This window comes from Diuraphis noxia, unplaced genomic scaffold (genome assembly GCF_037042655.1).
Source record: "Diuraphis noxia isolate RWA-SAM2 unplaced genomic scaffold, SU_Dnox_SAM2 contig0004, whole genome shotgun sequence".
NCBI classification, from domain to species: Eukaryota; Metazoa; Arthropoda; class Insecta; order Hemiptera; family Aphididae; genus Diuraphis; species Diuraphis noxia.
Window position 1 is genome coordinate 45423910 of NW_028301714.1, and position 25277 is coordinate 45449186.

Consider the following 25277-nt stretch of genomic DNA (forward strand, 5'->3'; position numbering starts at 1 on the left):
CTTATCAGGCACTGCAAAAGAAGGATCAGCGAGCGCGAGATTTTTGTACTTATCGGCTACTTGATCGGATATCGGCAGGCTGGGCATCTGAGCTGTAATAGTAGGGAATACCCACGCTGTGAATTTTAAAATCGGGTCGGTCGCGAATCTGGGTTGTATGTGACAGTTTACCTGCCCCTTTACGTTCTGTACTGAGGTACCGGACAAACCTGAAATAGGGGCGGTCCAACGAGACACCCTTAAGCCCAATTGGGCAGCGCAATCCACGGTGATCGCGCTTATCTGGGACGCAGAATCAATCAAAGCGCGTTTGGTATGCAACATACCACCACAGTCACGGATGTGAATTAGCGCGGTTCCAAGAACGACAGACGATGAATTTTGCGCATTACTACCGAAAAGAGACGACTGTGCCGTGGATTCTTCACGGTTCAACTGACTATTACATGTTGGGTTACTGTCCCTATCACTGATGACTGTAGTCAGCGTACTATGTAACATTGGATGATGTCTACGGGGGCATTTAGTACATTGCACAGATGACTTACACTCCGGGGCCCAATGACCAATGCGCAGGCATCGGAAACAACACCTATTTTCACGAGCCCATTTTTCCCGAACGTCTACGGTCCACCCGGTAAATTTGTTGCATGTCGACACTGCATGCGACCCCTTGCAAATGGGACACGACACGTTCGACTTCGATGTTCCCGTACTGGTCATCAACGATGAGGACTGTGGCCTCTTAAAATTATTAACACCGGAATTATAACTTTTCGGGTTGACATACGATTTTTGGAGGGCGGACTGTTTTACTGATTTGTGAACGGACTCACGCGATACACTGGGTACACACTCCAATACTTTAATACGAGATTTTACGAAGGACAATAAATCTTTAACGGTTGGGAACTCACTTGCAAGTTGGGCTTCAAAAAGTTTGATCGAATATGACGGCAAGCATCGCGATGCCAAAGAAAATAAAATGAAGTCGCCCAGATCCGGAATTTTCATTGACTCAAGTACCGAAACCCCTTCGTCAAAGGTCAATAAAAATTTGTTTAAATCAATTAATGTTTCGTTTACGGACTTAGGCGCGTTTAATAATTGTTCGATAAGTGAGGATGCTACTAGTCGCGGTTTATCGAAACGCGCGGTCAATGTGGCCCACGCCAGTTGATAATTATCACCGCACACCGGTACGCCGGCTATCGCTTCTAGTGCTTTGTCTCGCAAACAACCTGTTAAATAATAAAACTTATCAATTTCAGTGATATTCGGGCGCTGGTCGACCATAGAGGTAAAACGGTCTCGGAAGGTCAGCCATTTAAAAATATCACCGTGAAATATGGGTAATGGAATTTCTGGCAACCGTGCCGGTTTGAAATTGGACATGTTACGCACACTTAAATTTTCGTTGTCTACCGAAACGCCTTCTCTCTGTGACCCGCGCGAATTGTCAATTACCATATCAGCATTACTACAGGGGGGGTTAAGTTCAATGTTGTCCCCCTCGAGGATTGACTCATTCGCGGACCCATAATTTACTTGGGATGTAATGGACCCCTTTCGCAACGACCTCTCAATATTGTGTTGCTTTTTTACGTAACGATCGGCTGTGGCACGAGAATACGAAATTAGTTCACGTAGCTCTGCAACCTGATCCACGGGATACTCGGAATCTCGATTTAAATCAACCAAACAATCAATAACTGTGTTGCTCTCAGTTGTGAACGCTGTCCATAATTCTTTTACTTCACTCAAAAGAACCACCAATTGTGGAACTAAATCCTCGTCCTCAATACAACGCAGCGCGAGATCGTGTATTGCGCGTATATTTCGAATACATTCATTACGACGCAATGTGGCCTTTTTAAGTGCGCGGTTAACGCGACCGGCTTCCTGATCGTCCATCGCAAAAATATATTATACGACAGAAAAAAACAAATAGTTAAATATAAATATAATTTAAATTTTAAATAATACGAATAAAACAATTTACGCGTTATAATACTATACGTATTAGTGCGTCGTACGTGACGCCAATTAGGTAATAACCACTGGTCGTTCACTATCGACAATCGATAATAGATATAAAAGTTATTTCTACTAATGAATAACTAACACAACGACGGAATAATATCAACACCACGAAAACCCAACTGCAATATGTCACACTAACCGGTGCGGCTGTCGGCCGTACCAATATACAAAGTTTGTTATAATTCGAGATAAACGTAAAAAGTAACCACGCTCTGCTACCAGAAGTGTACCACAAAGACTCCTGCGGGGGTGGCGGTTGGCCTTAGATGGTGATAAATAATATATATAATAAATGTTACCCAGATTATCTCCAAATAGAATAACAAAATAAATTTTAACGTGACCTGCAAAGGATCGGGTGACCAGAACAACATATATATAAGAAACTATTTTTGATTGCACTGTCGTGCTATAAATGTATAATAGATTAACAAAGATCAAGTAGATTATAATACAATATATGAGTACTAACTGGTGGGCGCCCAAAAGATTATAATATAATAATAATAATTAATACAAACACTTAGGTAATACCAGTAGATAATAATAGATATGCTAACGTGATTGTTACCACAGCTCAAACATAGATACAATTTTTGTGGTACAAATAATAGTCAAATTCAAGGTGTTAACGATACCGGTCCGGCCATCCACCTCACCAATTCCTAGGCTTGGAATGCTTGGACAGTGTACCCACGGGATAATATATAATGCAGCTGCCGGGCCAGGGATCTCCGACTCCGCGTCCGCGTGGTCAAAAACACGTCGTCTGAGGGCGACGTCGCACAAACGGACAACAACGGCACAAGACGGCCAACAACGGCACACAAAAATGGCCAACAACGACGCGGAACGGTGTGGACGTAGCACACACACACGCACCGAGAGCGAGTACGTTGCTCGGGAGAATGAACAGACGACCGATCGACGCTGGACATACGCCGATTTTATATATATCAGAGGGGAGGAGGGGGACGTAGAGCTCGGCGAGCTTATCGAGTATAAAGGTCATTATATTCACGCTGTAATACGAAATTATAACGATAAGCTTAATATATCTCGAACAAAGACATTTTAAATACAGTAATTATTTTCCAAAATCATACTTCATAGTTTAGCCTAATCTTTTGAAAATAACAAGCATGGCTAAACATTCTAAACAGTGCACGGTTTATTTAGGTGGATAGGTATATTAGTAGGCATAACAACATAATTAATTCAAAATTGAAAAAGTTTTCAGCTTTATTAAAATTTCAATTCTATTTTCATTAAAAAAGAATAAAAAATAGCAATCACCGTTACATTGCGTGATACCAGCGTTGTCCTTGTAATATATCTACAGCCAACTTCAGTGCAGATAGAAAATATTCAATTCAATTTAATTATTTATTTTTTTGGACGGTCGGAAAGATTTCATTTGTAAAACATATACTGCATGCGTGCGTATGACGGCGTGCCAGATACCATTTTTCTAGTCGGATTTTTAAAATGAACTATTATTGCGGACGACACACGGAACTTTATTTATACCAATTATATTTAGTACCTACTATTATAGAAGTATATTGCAGTAAGCTAAAATGTTGACATATGAGAACGAGTAGAGTACTCGTATACACCTTGTAAAGTCGCAACTCGTAACGGACCCACGGCGACCTGTCACCGAGGTTATGTATGTATATATACCTATATATACATTTTTTTTTTTTGTTATACTCATGATTTATATGAATAATAATGCATTATAAATACCGCAAGCGTGTCGCCGCAGCTGTAAACAATACGCGTCTGACGTGGTGAAAAAACAAACAGCGGTGGCGCGCGATGGTTAGTATATATATACACCGTATTTATAGCTACAAAATATATGTATATTAAAATACGTGTAATATATACAGATGATGGGTACACAGGTATTGTAATTTAACGCGACCGCAAAATACACGTACGCGTAATAAACCGCGAGCTGGCCGAGTGTACCTATATATAATATTATTATTACTGTTATTACTTATTAGTTATTACTATTATTATTTATAGCTGAGGATATACGGTAAAAGACAGAGATCGAGCAATATCGCGTTACCGCGGTCGTGGTCGCATCATGCTCGCGTCGTCAACCTCTCCACACAACCCAACCGCTCACTCACCCACACATGCAAACGTGTAGTATTTACGTGCCATGGGTGTGCGTGTGTTCCGCTTTCGCAGCAGGTCTAGACCGCAAAATGTATAGGACATACTCGACGTAAGTTAGGTGCCTGTATGAACACATACGCGCAGCACTAGCACGTTTGGCGAAAGTTCGACGACAAAATACGTAAATATATTATTAGCTGGCGACCTTTCTTAGACGATCTCAAATCACACTCACATGTTAACATCTGTGATGTATACGTCTGCTGTAGGCGAGTAAGAAATAATAAAAAAATGCGACGTCACACGCACGCGTCTACCGATAAAATCAAAACGCCAATGTCACGGACACGGTTTATATATAAGTATTATTATTTTATTTTCAATCGAATTGCCTGATTTTTTTTTTTGTTCGTTAACTATATAATATCTGGAACGCACTTTGCCACCTCTATCTGACCCTATCAATATTAGCGCAAAATCAAAATTAGGATTTTTATCTACAGATAGAGATTGTGTAATTTAATCTGCCTTCGTTTCAATAGTACTTTCATAATTTTGTATCAATAGAATTGATTGAGAAAAAAAAAACGGGACAATGGGAATTTTTATGGAAAATCTAATATGGTCAAAATTTGTTTTGAATGTTTTGATATTAACCGTGCATATTTAAAATTTACATTCAATGTTTGTATTAGCATTTTATATACATGATGAATTTTAAAGATATTTTGCAACTTTTTGAACTAACAATAATTGATATTTGAAATTTCCCATTTTTTTTTTTTAGTTTCTTATATTAGTTTAATTTAATATAATAAGGTTCTTCATAAGCTTTTATTAGTAGAGTTAAAAAGAAACTTATGAGTAAACAAATTTTCAATAAAGTTCAAATTTTAACAAAAATATATTATATAATATGGTAGAAATATAAATATATCATTAAATAAACTTATTAGCCATAAAACGGTCTTCAGTCAGATTCGTTTTACGTATGGTATGATGAATTCAAATTTAACACAGTATTAGTTATTACAATGACTTCCTCTATGAAGGGATATAGTCAACACCTGCTGTAACTTATTTTTTACTCTTTTTTTTTATAATCCAACTGAAATCTAAAATTGTGATCAGTAAAAAGTAAGTATAAGTAACATAAACACATTTATAAAAATAGTCTTATTTTTTAAAATGTTACGAATTAAACAACTAAAATTAAAATATATTTTAAACTCCCTTTAGGAAATTATAATATCTATAGCTCTATCTAATGACAATGAATTCAAAGTTTTATTAATATTAAAAATTCCATTAAAAATAATATGATGTAATATTATGATATATTATATTATATAGTCTTTATAGGTTTGGTTTATACAATCACTTGTTTTGTGACTGATAATCTTTCATTTTTTACTCGTTTCTTAACAATTTTCTTTTTATTTAATAATACCTAATTAGATATAATGCTATCGTTGCGTGATATTTTATATACCTAGGATACAATAATACAATAATAAATTGTTATTGTTTTTTTTTCTGCTGACACGTAAAGCAGATCGTTTGGCGATTCGTTCGACCGCAATTTATAGCGAAAATATTGTACTTATGATACAGAGATATGTGTTTGTTTCGATCTGAGGTAGTCTCTAAGTCTTGAAATCATGTCATTTACACTGATTTCTATAGAAAACATCGACTATTCTACGAAAAAAACATGATTGATATTGATGTACTTTAACTTTCCTACGATTTAATGTCACTGCGGTCGGCTACCTTGGCTAGCATACGACGTATCAATCCGATGAGATGAATTGTTTCGATTTTCACGCCACACTAAATATAAGTTTACAATATTCAGCGAGAATACACGCTGAGGGCTGACGAAAATCAGTCTCGATGGTAGAGTGTCGTGTACTCGTTTAGTCCGTGTAGGGATGTACAGATTTTGCTTGATCTCTTGCTGGATAAAGTATAGGTTAGGTACCTCTAGTTAATAAAGTTTTAAAATAAATTGTTGTATTTAACGTTTTGTAATCAAACCAAAATATCATTAGTATAGAAAATATTGCACTTTTAATATTTATATTTTTCTTAAATAATGTTATTATTTCTGCATTAATTGTAGGATCCTAATTATTTATTTATTAATATAACAACTAAATAACCTAATTTATGTATAATTCAAGTATAGCGTCAATTTATAGTTAAAGATATTGTCTTACTGAGATATATAAGGACGTACCTAAAATTAGTTATCACTTGTCCAGCATAATATATTGAATAATCTGATTTGTGCTTATATTGCAGTAGATAAATACTTCGTTTGTTTTATTAACTGACTAGCTTGGCTCTGTTATTTTATATTTATCACCATACTATTTAACGTGTGGTGTTTATTTGTAGGATTGCTATAATTTATATTACCGATTGGCAATTATAATTAATTATAGTATAAATTATGTATTTTATAATAACCCTATTGCACTAATAAATTCGGATAATTCTGACAACAACGCCTCTTTTGGAAATGCTTGTCCTAAGATAAACATAATATTGTATTTAAACAAATAACCTGATAATTTCGATCTCCAAGTGGGGCATGCACTCTTTACATGTATGATATTACAACACGTAAACATCAAAAATCGATTTCAAAGTTTAAACTTCACAAAATTACAACATTACAAATGTGTTTTTTTTTTCACAGGTCCGTGGAGACCGCTGTTCAAACCATCACAAATCCTCAAAACCGAATTCCCTGAACACGAATCGTTCCACGAAGAAGTGGACAGCCACTACCGGAACATGGTTGGGGACAACGTGGACAATCACTTGCGGTTGCCGTCAACACCGTCGTCCGAACATCTATCCACTGGATCAGACAACAGTGGTGGGTTTAGTGGTTCCGGCATTAACTACAATGGCGGTGGTTACGGCGGAAGTGCCGGTGGTAGTAGTACCGGTGACGGAATCGCCAAGAAGCACAACCACATGATCCATTTGCACCTGATACCACACATTTACGTGCCAATCATGCACTCAGCTGGTTTCTCCGAGGCCAAAAACTATCAGGCGAGCATCGAGGACGGGTCATCACTATCGTCGCCTGTCCAGAACTCGGAGGATACGTCGTCGGAGTTTCACGTCGGCGACGTGGCTGCTACTGGCGGATCAGGTCAGTCTGGCACTTCCAATTCTGGCGGTACTGGTGAAAATCCCTCGTCTGCCACTGCAGGCCCGACCGGTGACCACGATCACGGTAACTTTAACGGACACTCAGGGGAGACGTCGTACTATACGATAACCGACGACACCGTTCAACACCTGCACCAGGACTTGCACGATCATTATGGCAACGGGATCGACAATAACCACAACCACGAGTACGAGGCCCCGCCTAACTCGGTACCCGATGAACCACACCAGTACCAGGTAAGCAATCGTAATGTTCGTTTTCAATGGATTAAATGTGATGTGTTTACATAACCCAAGCAATGACATTACTGTACGAGATTATTTCCCCTTAGGTTTTTATGACAATATCGATTGCATACGATTAACCCATCAGTAATTTAATAGTTTTATATAGATACATCATTGATTATAAATACTATAGTAGAACGAATAGATATAAAACCTGATGTCCTAATCAATTGTATAAGCTAATATAACCACGATGTTGATGCTGTACCAATAAAAAAAAAAAAACCCTGACGTAAGCTGACTTGGTGACTTGGACCATTGGATAAACCTCGTGAAAATTGTTACTATTTTTGCTGCTCACGAACGTAACATATATTGCCTACTTCCCCGGGCACGGCGTCAGGTTTTTTCATTACCAAATCACACCACATCACGTCACTTTGATAACCATTCACATTGTCATAGTGGGGCGATAAGATTTCTAAAAACCATAATATTCATCTCGAATTCTGAAAATTAGTCACTTAGGAGAAAACTACCGACGCTATCCCGTGCGACAGCTTTCAGTTGAATGTTTCATAAATAACTTCATTACCTAATACATTATATATTATACTGTATGACACTCCGAAGACGTTTTTCTTTACAGGTACACGAGAACGACGACCTTTCCAAGGATTACAGCAACAAGAATCACGTGACGAGCGTGTCGTCGACGGCGGCGATCAAACCGTCGGCACCACACCACAACCACTATCAGCCACAGCTGCACAAGCACAAGAATCCCGCGGCAAAACCGAACAGGGCTAAGCACGGTCGCAAATTGTCCAGTCGTCAGGACCTGAAGAACTTGCTGGTGATGCGGCCACCGCCAGTCGGGCAGACGCAAACGTGGAGGTACGTGTACAGGCCGACGGTGGCCGGGCACCCTCAACAGTATTTCCTGCAGGGCAAGCAGCCACTTCCGGTGATCAAGACCAGGACGGTGCCGCTCATCCTGCACATTCGGCAGAGGTCGGATGATGATTGATACGTCGTTTTTTGTACATAAAGCCGCGCTTGCAGCTATTTTTTTTTAAAATCATTTTTCGTCGCTGATCTGATGCGCTATACGTGTACACTTGTACCTACCTACGTTACATTATAGTTAGTTAAAAAAAAAAAGAATAAAAAAACTTGTCAATGATTGGCAGCATCGACAGACGGCACGAGCGTATTGTTGTAAATTTTACCTATATTTTTTTTTAAATCATTACCTATTTTAAGATTTCTTTCGTACATGCATACAATGTTATTATTATTATTATTATTATTGTTTTCATTATTAATATAAGTCGATACGCGAATGAGAATTAAAATTAAAATTTATTGCCACAAATACGATAATTACCTATCCATATTATAATATTTACAGTTTCATAAAATTATTGAGCAATCTAATGTCATTTTTGTATCGTTAATACACACCAATTACAGATATACCATGTATAAAGTATCACGAAACATTTCATTAATTCGATTCGTAAATTAAAATACATTATTACATATTATGTATAACTTGGTTTCCTCTAATTTCATTAACATTCGCTAAGAATGGTTATTTAACATCCAATTTGTGGATAAAAAGTTAAAATTGTTTTGTATTGTAATATCGAAATTATCGTTGTACATAAAAAAAAAAAATTATAAAATTATACGCAAACAATTTAGCTACAATTCAAAGCACCTATATTAATAATAACAAAACAAGGAGTATAAATTAATATAATTTCTATGTCCTAATTATTAGTCATTGCTGTTTTAATGTTTAATTTTTTAATCATATGATATATTATGTCATACACTATACTACTTGAGACAATTATTTTACCGTGAGTAATTATGAATTATAGCTGTTTGTATAACTTTCCAAGCACATGTTTCAACATTTTAAGTTATCCTCTGGATGAGTGTATGAACAATGTTATTCTAAGCTATATTCTATTGATCTTGATTGCTTCGTTGTAACCTTACTTATCATGGTTTCGATAAATATTAATTATTCTATACATTATTATAACTTATATAATTACTTTTACTATGTTTCATTAATAATGTTCGGGCTTAAATTATTTTTAATTATTATTTTAGTCTATTTTATATACTTACCTATATATTGGCCATAGAGTTAAGCTCAATTGTAAAACTTTTTTCCCTATTAAATATACGGACATACTTTAAAAAAATTGTCTTAGTCGATAATATCTCGATTTACTTACAAAACGACGATTTATAGCGTTGGAAAACATAAACGCAAAACACGTTAATATGAGATAAGCAAAAATAAATTGTGTCGTACAAAAGCGCCAAAATTCTATAGATACTTGATGAATTGATTATATTTTTAGTTATTACTATCAATACAAATAAAGTTTTCTTAGTTATGCTTATGTTTTACAAGTCCTAGAAATTTATGAAGTTATAACATTATACTGACGGTGTTCAAACTGTGTGTAAGCTCTATAGAAAATTAATTGTTTTACAAAAATAATTACAAATTTATTTTATGATTAGAATATCTAAAAATTTGAGAGAAATGGTCAGTTATTACAGTTCGGAGGTATACATTGATCCTTCAAAATTAGGCTGAAAATCTAAATAAAGATATTACACTAACTACAAAATAGCTGAATAATTGGCATTTGAAGTCCAATATTTTGTTGCTCATTGCTCAGTCCATATTATATAGTAACCGATGTCTTGATAAAATTATAAAGTGAAAACATATTTGTTCATAAATTCTTGAACATTCTTCTCCTTTAAATTCGAAATCGAAAACACCTCGTTAGCTAGAGCATAAATTTACAATATGGAATTTAAATAAGTCCAATGAAAATGTGGGATTAAAAATTAAACCAGTTTAAATAGACAATATGTATTGAATTATAAAAAAATATTACATGTCATTTATTCTTATAAACATATATTAGGCACCTACTTATTATTTAATCACCACAATTATAATTTTAATTAATATTGGCACAAATTATATTTATATTGTTTGATATCTTTGGCGCTTTTGACGTGAAACTCTTACACCTTTTTCAGCACTCTTGTTGTATCAGCACCAGTGGCGTGCCTTACTGGAGCGAGGGAGAGGAGTTAAGTATGGTAAATCAGAATTTGATATCCGTCACCTTATATGTACTAGGTCTGTATTACTAAACTCTGATATTACACTTCTACAAATTATTAATAATTCGTTAAATGTTTCTTCAAAACTGTTTTCATTAATATCATGTTTTGTACTTTGCCTAGAATTATATACGATTACTGCCAAAACACGGCAAATTGAGAGGGGGGGGGGGAGCTGAAGTACCCTTACCCTGCCTGGGTACGTCACTGCATACAGCAGCCATGTAGCATGTACCCCCAATGAGGCAATAAATAATTTTGATTTACAAGAAGGTGATATAATAATGTTTCTATATTATTTGCTATTATAACAAAATATCCACTATATAGCATTTACGACACCAGAGGCCGATTAATAATTATAATAATATAAAAACAATTCATCTAGACAGTAGGTATTATTGTATAATATACTATATACACGCACATATATGTATAATATATTGTTATTGCGATGGGAATAGGTTTTGACACGAAACAGATGCGGGTCAAGCAGTGGTTTCTTTTTGAAAAAAATAAATAAATGATATGTCGAAATATAAAATATGTTGTGTACATTTTTATAAATGGATTGAAATTAAATAATATATACAATATTCAAAAACGAGTGAGTTAATGAATTTAACAATAAACATATTACATGTAATAATAATAATATAATATCTAGAGTGTACTATATAAAAGTGTCACATTTTGAAAGTAACTTAAATATCACAATCTATGTAAAAAAAAATAATATATATTATGATCAGGTTGTATATGGTTTGAACAGGTGAAAATATTGTACATTAGCCGAACAAATTTTTTATGTACATATTCGTCTCGAGTAAAAAATAAAAATAAAATACAAAAAGGCTTGACTAGTTATTATTAATATTTATAATGATTTAATATGTACAATATTATGTAATGAATAAATGAATAAAATGTTTTAACAACTTAGGTACGTTATTGCAATTGTATATTTTTCGTCAGTTGTCGGTTCATTTGAGTATGACATCCAGCGAATGGTGGGAGGAGCTGTGAGGGGCGAGGGACAAAATCAATCGCCTCGACCTAATAATATAATAATATCAATATTATTACAATACATAGGCCACTACATTTCCACTAGAATCGCCATGATAATAATACAAGCGATCAAAACGGAAATAGCAGATATGTTAATTCATTCGATTATTAGCGTTTTACACAAAAACGTTTAATGTACAACAGAGACTCTTAATCACGACGAGAAGAATCTAAAATAACGAGCAACAGTTATTTTAACGAATTACGCCCGCCCAAGTTCTGGTTTATTGTAAAATAACGATACACGTAATAATATACTAATATCATATTCATATTATTGTATCGGTATAATACAGATTGACGTGGATAAAAGACGACGGGGACGCGATCCGTCCGATGATGAATATTGCCTATTTTTCTATCAGTCTATTTATATAACATTATAGCGTTTACAATTTTTACAATATAAGTTTAATATTTATCATCTGTATGTACACACAACAACATATTAAATAGAAACCGCACGAATTAGGCACTTGACCATGTTAATGACCAGTCCAAAAACGGACAGTTCTAATGTAACGGTTCGGTGGATTACTTATATTATATACACAGGTTGTAGTTATAGTCGACTCGACATAATTATTATAATATTATTATTGTAGTCGGTTATTAAACAGAGAAAGAAAAGATAAAACAAACAATTAATAAACAAACAAACGACGCATTTTCTGCGTGCGACGACGGCTCCACGAGCTATTATTCATTATTATTATAACGACATAGAATCCGCGCGCGCCAAAGAGATTGTCGAAGCAGTAAATTTATCAGGTCGACGGTTTCGGCCCACCGCCCTGTCGTCAGTGAGCGGTGGGCGCCGTCCGGGGGGGGGGGATGTCCGGCGCTCTTCAGTCTGCATCACATCCGGGCAGATAGGAAGCATTTTGGCGGAGCACGAACGGCCATCCTTCGCGTGGCTCACCGCGCCGACCGCAGCTACCGCCGCCGGACCGTCATGACGCGGCGGCCGCGGGTGCGTAGCCGAGGTTCTTGCGCTGCAGGAACAGATGGATCTCCCTGAATGTGGGTCGGTCCGATTCCTGTCGCTTCCAGCACTCGCGCATCAGGTCGTAGATGTCACGGCTGCACGCCGGCCGGGCCGGGTACTCGAACAGGCCGTCGTCCACGTGCATGTGCGACAGGTTCTCTACCACCCTGTGGTCGGAGAACCCTTCGAACGGCCGCGACTTGGCCAGGTGCAGGATCTCCCAGAGGGTCACGGCAAACGACCATACATCGCTTTTCGTCGAATACTTGTCCTGTAAAATTTATTTTCATCAACGTCATTAATTGTATTTTTCAAACGACACAACACATTTAATATATTATTATTCATCATCACAATATTGTCAGGTGCAGCGCAGTGGCGAAATTTGTGGTAGAGACTACCCACGGGGGAGAGGGGCTTTCTAACCAAAATGTTTGATCAATATATTTTTTATCATTATGTAATTATTGCGTTAAACACGGACCTAGAATTTCAATTTAACGAATTTCAATGCGGCCCGCACTAAAATTGTAAATTGTAAAATCTAAAATCCCAAGTCCAAGAAAAACTTTTATGTTATTCATGAACTTTTCCTACAATTCCATTTCCCGAAAAAATATCCTGTCTCACTTTATTACTATTCTTCACTAAATTGTAATTGATAACTATCAATAAAAATGTAAAATGAATTAAGTACTATTAATGAATAGTTTTTTTCAACCAAGGCCTCTTTTGTATCCCTCCATCTATTGTGCTTGGTGTAAAAATATTTTATTAAGATTGTACAAATTAAAATAAGTATGACAAAAAAAAAAATGTAAGCGGCCCGCAAGTAATTTTCAAAAATTATAGTTCGTCCTTTCTGAAATCTTAGTGAAGACCGCTGATCTAGAAATTATATAATATTGAGTTGTGCACTCGTTTATGAAGTAATAAGTACTGGCTACTACGTAGTAGGTATTTCAATTCGAGTGTATAATTTTTCTGAAAATAATGAGTTTTATCATCATTTAGTCGAATATTTATTATTGGATGTTTATATGAAAATTACTGAGTAGCCGAGTATGGATTATATCTTGGGAAATGGCTGTTTTCTGAGTAGCACTTTTTATTTATAGAAATAAATTACAAGAGGGATTTTTCAATTTCGTTAGGGTTTACTTTTCTCGGAATATATTGACGCGTTGTAGATTTCTGTGTAAAATATCATTTGACAGGAAAAAATCAATTGATTAAAATTCCAATTCAAAACCATCAATTCGTCATTATGTAATTTAAATAATGAACCGTTTGTACAATATAATATTAACATTATGTACTAATAGATTTCAGGAAAATGGCTATAAGCTTACCAAGAACGCCGATTCCCACGACATCCATCGGACGGGAAGCCCGATGTTGCCGTCCAATTTGTAGTAGTCGGCCGAATACGCTTCGTTGTCGGTGCCGAAATCGCTGATTTTTACTTTGTACGCTTTTCCCACCAAACAATTCCTGAAACACGTTTGAAAATTAATTATAACGGTCGCCGAGGGAGCGCCGCATAACAAACGGTTGTGCGTCGTTGTTAATTATGACGATACAAACTGATGTTAAATTCACAATGTTTTTACCTGGTAGCCAAATCACGATGGACAAAGTTCAACGATTCCAAGTAACGCATTCCTGACGCTATTTGTGTGGCGAGGTACAGCAGACATTGGAAACTGAAAATTACGAACGCGAGAAAACGGGTTGTTAGAATAGCGATTGTTCTGGGGCTTATTGTTTTATTATTCATGGACTTTATCCGCCAAACTTTGTGTTTTGAAAACAAGTAAATAACGCATTTACACATTATCGTAATATTTTAAAGTGGGTAATAATTGTAAAATCGAACGACTATAGGTTATTTTGATAAAAACCTTTATGTAAGAATGCAAAAAAATAAAAATATAATCACTTGTGATGATAATACTATTTTAAGGCTTAGATGTAAATAGAGTTGCCAATCTCGACTCCTTAAATAAACATTTTATTCGCATATTAATAATATCGATAATATCGATAGTTTGGTAAAATGTATCAATATCAGAAATTTTCATGTGCATAATAATATTGCCCATTGTACTAAAAACAAAACACTTAATGTAGTGTATGAGTAATTTACTTAAAACATTCTAATGATAAGGAAGAGTGTTGGCTATGTGTTAAAAATATATTTTTATCATTCTGTTTTGAAATAGATACATACCTCAGGGTTTTCACAGGTGGCGGCAGGTTCCGAACTGCTTCGGCGGGCACGTGCGCTTTGAGGAACTGGTTGAGGTCACCGTGCTCAGTGTACTCCATGACTACGCACAGTGGTTGTTCGACGGTACACACGCCCAACACTCTGGCGATGTTTTGATCTTCCAGGCCGGCCAAAATCCTCACGTCGTTTTGTAGTTCAGCCCTAAAACAACCATACAACGTTATAATTTTTATTTTATAAACATCGGATAGAAACACATAAGCATATTGGTTTCCTGTCGTCATAATTAACGAATATTATACCAAAACGTTACCATAAAAAAATAAAATAAAATAAAATAAATAAATATCGTCGATTTATGTTAAATAAATATAATCAGTTACAGACCATATCATTATGTATATATTTATTAGAAAACATGTAAATTAACAACCACCAAATCGATACACGCGCAACTAATGAAAACGATTTATTTAGATTTCAGTAAAAATCTGAATAAAATAATGGATAATATTTTTTTTCAGACCTCAAAGTTGATTTGTTTTGAATTCTGAGTTCCATAATTGATAATGTGTCGTAGATATTATATCTAACCCATCATAATAAATAGACTTACCTCTCTTTTTCTGACAGTGCGGGCGAGAAGAATTTTACGGCCACCAGCCGTTTGCCCAACGTAATTTTCGAGTTGTATTCGTTGATACCATCCGCTTCGGCCACGTAAATCTAAAACAAATCGAATAATGTTTCTTTGTTGACATATTATGTGATGTATATTATTATTTATTATTTATTCAAAATAAACTTGGATAAGCGTTTTATAACAATTTATCATAATATATAAAATAATAAAATGTAATAAAATATATATAAAATAAGAAAAATGACAATTTTTATCCTTCCACAGATATCAAAATCGCAAAAGATATTTTTAAGGTCATAAAACTTTTTTATCGTTTTTTTTTAAACTTGAATTAGGTAGTATAAGTTTAATGCCTGAATGTGCGGTTAAACAGTGCATTTTATTATTAAAGTAAAACTTTTAATCCTGTCTATTGTTTTGACCAAACTGTGCTTAAAATTCATGATGGACAAATTTGGATATTAAAACTTTTGATTTGATTTTTAGACGAAATTTTGTTTTTTTTTCCACTTTAAATTTTCATCTTTCATCTACTAAAATTGAACTTAACAAAACGTAAATTTATGCGTAAGTACATGCCGTAAACACTGCATAATCGCGTTAAATATTTTTTTTTAATGTTTGTTGCCATTTGATAAACTCAAAAATAGTTGAACCTATTTGACTGCGTGAAGAAAATACTAACCATAATAATACATTAATACACGATAAACGTATTGTCGAAAACTAGTTTATAGAGGGATAGAGACGACAACTTACCGCTCCGTAATTACCCTCACTGAGTTTGGACAACATACGCAGACGGTGCCGTGGGAATTCGGGCACAGGCGTTTGTTCGAGCCGGCGTTTCAATGCGGTCTGAGATTCTTGTTTTTGCGAAGACTGTAAAAAAAATACATATTACATGTAGTTTATGTACTGTACACTGTATACAAAAATAGTAATGCTCTTGGCCCGTATAAAGAGTTAAATGTTATTAGGTCACCGTCAATGACGAGTGGGATGGGGGTGGATGGACGATCAAAATGTCAAACCGTTCCCCGCTATACCTAAACGATATCTTCAAACAGAAATCATTTTTAAAAAAATTCTCCCCCTCCTAACAGTTTCTAATTTATCTAATTCTTCGTCAATGCTCTCGGGATCCAATTGACCTATGATACCATAAAATCATATAATATCAAATGTCAATTATGAAAATAATATGTAAGATACTATTTTCGAACGAGTAAAAAAAAATGTAAAAAAATATATATGAACATAGCAGTGGTCTGTAGTGGATTGATGTAATTGAAGTGGATTTGAATCTATATGTCTGACATCGCTCGACCTTCATCTGCAAGTGCTTAAATTCTCATATAATACACAGAATGATAGTTTTCTTCCAGGTCGATTTTTTTTTGTGTGTTTTTTTTTTTATAAAAAGCTGTTATTATAAAAATGATAATGATTACAAACCATAATTTTAAACAGAATAATCGAGAAAACGAGTGTCTTACGATGTTGCATACAGCAATCTAGTCCACACACCGTTCACTGTAAAATGCCGTCGCCATGATGTATTATTATACAAGTTTGGGCACCTAGTCATCTACATAGCTATACCCATATCATGATATCATGTTATACTACACAAACGGGCACCGGCTATTGTAATTTGTAAGTAATAGATTGCGACAATATAATATATGGAAGCGAGGTGGTCCGCACAGATGACGTTTTCACACGACAGACGATATCACTATACGTAGGTATATATTGTTATGTATTTGGTGTGTTGTAAACATATTTAGCGGACCGGGTACATTGTGTCTATAGGTAATGGCATTGTGTTCGGAAAACGTATATGCCCAAAAACGTACAAACGCTATTGTGAGCATAATACTATATGTACCTGTAATATCACTAAACACACTGCACAACAGCTATTTGTATCAATCACTCGGTGGAGGTAAATATAGGTAGGTACAATACTATGTAAGAGAAGTCAACGGGCAAGATACACACAAACACTCACTGGCGAACGGGCACTATTCAAGGAAACATGACAAGTCGTGGTCGGACCATTATTCATAATCTTTTCATATTGAAACGACACACGGTAAGGGTGAGTGGGAAGGAGATCACGGGTGATGTGAAGTGACGCGAGGAACGAGAGGAGCAGCGTGTTTTTGTGCTCGCCGAGTCCGCAGCAGTATAAATCATTTCCCGGCGAAATTATATTCGAAGACTGCGGGGTGATGGACGTTGTACGACGATTACACGCGCACGGTCGGCAGAGTGAGGAAAGCAACACCTCATTTATTTCTTACCCTATCTCTTAAAATCCTATAAAATGTCCATTTTTTTTTTTTTTTATTCTATATACCTACCTTTAATTTTATTCATTTGATTAAAACCTAACCTAACCGTTTCAATGTTATAATAATAATTATATTACACCAACGATCGACAAAATTACTACCGAGCACACAGCACAATACATTAATCCTTTCGTGGTTCTCACAGTGCCATTATTTTGTTTTCTGTTTATATTCCATCTTTTCTTCTGTGCAATTTTTACTATTCATTTTAGCGTTCCTAACATTTTAAAATATAAATAGATATTTTTTCACTACAAAATAACATAAATATAATACACCATGTTCGGTTTTGTTTGGAAATGATGTACCTATATACACTATAATATTATGTATATATTTGTATGAATAAATATAACTGAAATATGATACCTTCAGTTTTAATGATATACTGTTAATTAGTAAAACAAGATTAATAATAAATAATGGTAGGTAGAAGTAGAATATTTGATGCTCGTGATAACCCGAGTAAAAAGAAAACGAAGGGGAGTAGAATTATTTGAATAAAATTATAGATTTTGTGAACCTATTATTAAATATATAATTGTAAGTCGACGTGTATAAAGAACAGATATTTATTCCAAGTATTTCCTTCGTTACCTAAAATATGAAATATATTACAGTATGATTTAAAAATAATAATAATGGTGAAACATAAATACTAGTAATAATGTAGTAATTATAGTTAATAATAATATTATATACCGTAGAAAAGCTTAAGTACAAATCACTTTCATCAATATGTTATATTTTTCCGATACCATCATAAATGTAATTTAATGAAAAATTATCCCCCATAATTGTATAAAATATAAATGAACGAATCGACTGCGTTCCCCATGATTACGGGATTAAAAATGAATAACGGACTTAATTTTAACTTCAGACAATTTTATACCCCGTATTATTTAATCAAAGCACCTACTTAGAATGTGCATGTGTTCATCGTGAACAAAGTGGAACAAATATAATTTATTTATGATGCTTGGAAATTCATAAAATAAAGACAAATCGATAAATTGTTAGTTATTGAGTTACACGCATGCTTGCGTCGGGCTCATAAATTGTGATCGGTTTTATTATTTATTCCCAAGTGGACGTTGGTGTCGGCACTGTTTTTGAGATGCTTCAAGTCAAGAACACTTGTGGATTTATGTACACGGAGTTGGCACTCTTATGAAAACATATGTTAAAACTTACTTTTTTACTACTTCTGCTTTCGTCCGTGGGATACATTTTGTTCCTGGCAAACGTGTCGGTCGTGACAGGAGCCACTGGAGGAGCTGACGGGGGAGGTGGTGGCGGTGGTGAACTTGTGAGTAATGGCATAGTTCCGGTCTCGGGCACAGCGTATTCGTACGCAGAGTCTGAAAGGTAAACAATAGTAAGTTGCCTTCAACAAAAGCAGAAAACAATACAACTTCATTATATCTTTTAACTTCGGTAACTTTCGTTGAAGAAAAAAACAGCAGTACCTATTCATTTATATATTGATAAATGAATATAAAATATTAAATGAAAGTATAATAAAAAGTTTATCCATCTGTTCACTTAGTAAGGTTAAATTTGAGATGAGTCATTCAACTGTTTGAACGTTCCATAAGTTTAAGGGTCAAAGTGTATTATTTATACATCCGGGGTGGGATCCACCATGCAGCATTTCGTATTTTTCTATCATAATTTATAATATATGTGTAGGTGTGTATGATTCTAACCCAAAGTCCCAATAAAGTTTAATATAGAAACTGACGCTTGTAGAATGTATCTATACAGCGACGAACATATTGCATTGAACACACAGTCAATTTTGAAGAATGTTTGCAATGACAATTTAGACAATATTTGTACCTACACGTAACTATTAATACAATAACAGTGGAAATCTTAAGAAGCTTTGTTGACACTTGGCAAATCAGTATTTATTAAGATGACACACCACACTAAGGTTAAACAAACGCCGAGGTATGCTAAATCTGTCTCGTTTCGTGTATGCGCTTAACGAACCAAAATAAAAATTGAAACGCGTCTTAGGATTGATTGGTAAATGAAGTGGTTTAAGAAGTAAAAATATTTTTCAAAAAATTCAAGGAAAGAATATTTGATCACAGAACTTTTTCAACATTTGAAAAACATGTTCATGATTTTTTTTTATTCAGGATATTTGGGTTTGGCATAACGAATATTAATTGTAATTCAAATAATTAGTGGTGAACTAACACCTAAAAGTTCAGTTGAGCTTTATAGTAGTTAAACTAAATAATTATGTTGTATTAATTAATTATTTTGATAAATTAATAGTTTGTATTAACTTTCCTTGATGAAATGTACGTAGGCGATGTGCAGAGAGAGATGAAAACCATCATGCGATTAATTATGTAAATTAACACGGTTTTTTAATGTTTAAGAAGTTCATTTCGGGTTCATTGTAAAAAAAGTTTCAATAAATTAATTTGATTTAATAAAAAAGTACAATTATAATCTGATATTATTATTATACTTACTACCCGAATCCATGTTGCGGCCAACCACTACGGTACTGTAACTGTAGAACGGCGTGTGCGCGTGGTACGGTTCCTGGTAAGGTTCGGCGTCCAACTGGATCAGTCTGTCCATATCGTGCAGGTGAGCGTTGACAGCGCCTGCCGGATGACCGTGGCCGGTGCCGCCGTGGTGGCTGACCGAGCTGCCTGTTCCGGCTTCCTTGTAACTTCCGCCAGTGCCGCAGCTGCTGCCCGACGACATTCCCGGACATCCGTTGCCCGTGGCTAGCGCACTCTTGCCTACCAACGGGCTAGCAAAGCACTTCCTCCGTCGGTGCCGAGACACGATTAGGAAAATAGCTACTGCTAGCAGTATGATGACAGCCATCAGCACGCCGATGATGATCGCCATGTAAGTCTGGTCCTCGTCTTTGGCTGTGGGGACTGAGAAAAAAATGAATGGCACATAATTAGACATGGATATTATCAGTGGCGTATTTAAGGTTTTTCCGCCTCTAGACACTTTCCAATTCGCCGCCTTCCTCCCCCTTCATCCTTCCTATATAATTATTTCTAAAACGTATTTAAATATACAACTTATTATATTATAATATTATATTAAAAAAATACATTGAGATATATGTAGATATATGATTAATTTTGAGCGAACAAAAATTAGTTGAGTTTGATTTCATCAAATGAAAATAATTTTTCTAATTTTGTAAAAAAAAATTGTTGAAATTTGCCGCCCTTGGCCCGGGCCTATAGGGCCTGTGCCTAAATACGCCTCTGGATATTATGTATTATTATCGTTTACGGAATGACGAACATCGTTCAGAAATAAAAGATAAGTATCGTATTATATCTAATTACTAAGGTTGAAATTTTATCATAATAGTATGCTTGCCATAACTGAAAAATAAAATTTGTATGTACTCAATTCGAGTTGCAATAATAATAGAAAAAAAAACCAATAGCGGTCTCTTCAATGTACCACTTATAAATAACTCTGTAAATGCACAATTAAACATAGATACGGTGAGTACCTATTTTAATTTTCATCACAAATTGTATAAAATCACATGATTAAAAAATATGCACCTTTAAAAAATATGCCCTAATAACAATTTATGTATTATGCGCAATTTTTTATTATCATAATAATATTTTATAGTTGCCGTACTTGGAAGTTCTGGTCTCAGAGGATCCTGATGGTCTTTCGTTGCTGATCCGTCCTTTTGAATTGGTGGTTCTGGTGGCACAACACTTTCCTCAGAGAAGTTGCCCTGTGCGACATCTGAAAAATATAAATAGCCGGAAATTTAAAATCCACGTCTGTTTGTAACAGAATATTATGGTCAGTAAGAAAATATAACACTTTGTATTAGTGTTAAATTATTTTAATTAGTAACATTGCATAATCATCGTCATAATAATACCATTTTGATTGTTATAAAAATGGTTAATGTTTAGAGACACTTTTTAAAAGCTATCCAAATTATTTTGATAAAACTAATAAGTTTAACTATACCTAGCAATAATATCCCAAAGAGTATTAGTGTAGAGTACGATGACAACACTAAGATTGGGTTAGAAAATTGATTACAACTTAAAGTTCGTAAAAATTAAATAACTACCAATTGACAATAAAATCAAGATTTCATATTTTAAAGTATTTTAATTTAGTTATTACAAATTTAAATCTATCGAATGTCGTGTTTTGTGATATAATTCAGAATACCTATACTATACAGTGACTATTTATATTTAAGGCATTTTTCTAAAGCATGTATACTCACATCCAGTATTGTGTGTGGCAATTAATTTGCATGTGTACAAGAGTGTAAAAGGGGGCACACGGTTTGGCACCATTGCATAACGAATGTCTTTCACAGTTAAAAAGCAACGAATTTAAAGCGGGTAGACCGAGATAATGGGAATGGGGATAGTAGGAGGGCCCAGAAGCAATTACGTAGGCCCATTGTTCAAGAGCACCTCAAAAACCGCGGCAATTAAGGGTCTCGCAATTTTCGTTGTCATTATTATCCCAGTGGACAGGCAACTTATATAAAGTTCTTAATTAAAAATACTCGGTTCGACGATTTAAAAAACCAGCTCGGCTCTTGCACTTTTTTATGCGAGCACCAAAAATTATTAAAATATAAGAATAAAACGCAAAATATTCAGGAAAATTAAATAATGGAAAATTAAATAATGGAAATATAATAGTTATCCTGCTTCCGAGTGAATAAAAACTACCGACGCGAAAAAAACGTTATTATAATATTTTACGATTTTTATTATTTTGTTATAGGTACAGATAAAAATTAAAATCCAATTTTAAATTTAATTTCAAGTGCAATTATTTTATGAATGTATGGAATTCGGGTATAATCTTAATCACAAAACAGAAAAATGATTGATTAAATGGAAAATAAAATAGCTTATTAATTATTTTTGTCATACCTTTGACTATTAAAGGTATTTAGGATATTAATAAAACAAATTTATACACGTTTTTATGTTTGCAGCCTACTCTTGGATAATTTAAAACTACTGCTTTAAGATTTTAGCTAATAAGTATTACAACACACAACGCGAAACATTTAAGAAGGAAAATTATGTAAAGCACACATTACACAAGCAGATCAAAGTATATCATGGTAACATCTTTATGCAAAACTTTTCTCATAAATCTACACCTCACCATAACCTACTACGTATAATATTATGAGCACGTGGCTAGAAATTCCTTTAAAATGCCCTTCACCGGATCCTTTGTAGGGGCAAAAATAAGGAAAGAGAAAATAAAACCGTTATTAGGGTCGATATTAAAAAGGTTGTTTCCGCGAGCCATCTAACCATTTCCCCTTACCCATTACATACATCTGTCTCCGCAGCGAGGGTGTCCAAATGAAGACGCCGACAACGTTTATGACCTTTGTTTTTGGTAATTGAAACGAGTAAGAGTTTAAAGTCTTAAATCTCGGAGTTTGTGGTTGTTTTTAAGTGGTTTAAACGATTCGTAAAACCGGCTACGAATAGTACATATAATTGAAAGATTATTTCTCCACCAACATAACGGCAACGACCGTGCAGTCCAGTGGACCGACGGAGTAAGTATAATTTTACTAGAATAATTAAAAACTTGACGTAGGTACAATCAAACGTTTTAGTCGTATACAGTGAATAAAAAAGACGTTTGGATTTAGAATAACAAGAGGATAACAAAAAAATACCAACCATGTTTTGAGAACGAAAAGGCAACAAATGTAAGGTGATTATCATAATAATAAATATAAATATCGAGCCGAGCGGTGGCAATGATGTTTTAGTGAACGATGAAAAATCGATTCATGTTTTGTTCTCATCGGCAAAAACCTACCTACTAATATACATTATAAATTAGACAATGTTTCGTGTGTCGTTTGCGTTTGAGTATAATTTTATTTTGCAACTACGTCGTATGTATCTTTGAGGGATTTGTATCCTACAGCGTAACTATATATTTCCGTTACCGAACCGTTTTTCCCATTTGCCGTCGACAGCGCTCGTATATATTCTCGCAGACATACGGCATGGGGCCCGGGCGATTTTCCCATTACCACTTTTGCCTACACCCCGAAAACGTTCAGGTAAGCTATAAATCTTCTTATGCTGCAGTGTAATAAAAATATATATATATATTAAAAAAACCAAACAAGACAAAAGTAGATGGAAAAAATGAAAATAAATACGTAACCCTCTCGAGATTTATGTTACTTTTTCCATTTTCTCGACTACTTATTGTTTCCCACGGGACAAGGGGATGTCATATTTCCTGGTTATATATAAAACACTTATTTATTTTTTTTAATTTCCTAAGAACTGTCGTCATTTAGTCACCTGTCCTAGTGTAAAGCAAAAGTAGATTTTTTTTTTATGATTTTTCTTTAGTTGAGTTTTAAGTATATACTCTTCATCGGTAGGTACATCTTGCACTTCAGAAATATATGATTTTTTTTATAATAGTTAATATTAATAAAAAATGATAATATGCTCTTATATTTCATAGTGTGAGATAGAAAAAGTTCTAACATACCTGCTATCATTACCTAATAAGAAATCTACTTTTAAAGTTTTAAATATCAAACGCGTCCGTCAAGATTTCATTTTGATTTTATATTGTATACCGTAGTGCGTATTCACGCTCGCAGTAACACTTTATATTGCCTTCATATTATTATATGCATATTCATCTCACTTAAAAAATATATATGCATATTTTATGTACATACGAGGGTCGTACAAGATGCGAGTCTATATTGCAGAATTTTTTTTTTTTTTTCATAAAATAAAATACAGTGTTCTGTTTAAACGCGGAATGTGCAAGATAGCGGGAAGGGTGCGTTTTGGGTAGGGGAAGGGCGTACTCGAGCAGGTATAAATAAGCATGTTTTCAGTCGAATGCTTTCGATTAACACACTCGAGTTATTTCTGGTACGCCGACCTGGCATATTCACCATATTATTTATTTATTTGATTAAAAGCGGAGAGCGAGGAGAAATCCAGAATACAAAAATTCACCGGGATTAAAAAAGTCACAGACCACATCAATCCAGCTGTGCTTTAAAATGTGGCCGAGTAGTGATATATGAGCCTGAATTGTCGACCATATAATAATAATGGTTCACTTTAATAGGTATTAAAAATATCAGGGTTCGTGAAACTACGCGTTTATAAT

General features: G+C 34.6%; 2 protein-coding genes across 4 annotated transcripts in view; one reads left to right on the top strand and one right to left on the bottom strand.

Moving 5' to 3' along the window:
- LOC107167926 (uncharacterized) overlaps positions 1-9939 on the top strand; it is a 45052-nt gene extending 35113 nt beyond the window's left edge. Inside the window, exons 3-4 of the mRNA XM_089225672.1 lie at positions 6890-7614; positions 8255-9939. Coding sequence (XP_089081798.1) covers positions 6890-7614; positions 8255-8635 — 1106 coding nt within the window. The 3' untranslated portion in view covers positions 8636-9939. The remainder of the gene's footprint in view (positions 1-6889; positions 7615-8254) is intronic.
- Positions 9940-11053: 1114 nt separating this feature from the next.
- LOC107167929 (protein tyrosine kinase 7) overlaps positions 11054-25277 on the bottom strand; it is a 139358-nt gene continuing 125134 nt past the window's right edge. For all 3 annotated transcript variants that reach the window (XM_089225671.1, XM_089225669.1, XM_089225670.1), the window contains 9 exons: positions 21738-21851; positions 20576-20998; positions 19275-19441; positions 16474-16596; positions 15688-15797; positions 15072-15272; positions 14452-14544; positions 14191-14332; positions 11054-13109 (listed from right to left, as the gene is read on the bottom strand). In XM_089225671.1, coding sequence (XP_089081797.1) covers positions 12804-13109; positions 14191-14332; positions 14452-14544; positions 15072-15272; positions 15688-15797; positions 16474-16596; positions 19275-19441; positions 20576-20998; positions 21738-21851 — 1679 coding nt within the window. In that variant the 3' untranslated portion in view covers positions 11054-12803. The remainder of the gene's footprint in view (positions 13110-14190; positions 14333-14451; positions 14545-15071; positions 15273-15687; positions 15798-16473; positions 16597-19274; positions 19442-20575; positions 20999-21737; positions 21852-25277) is intronic.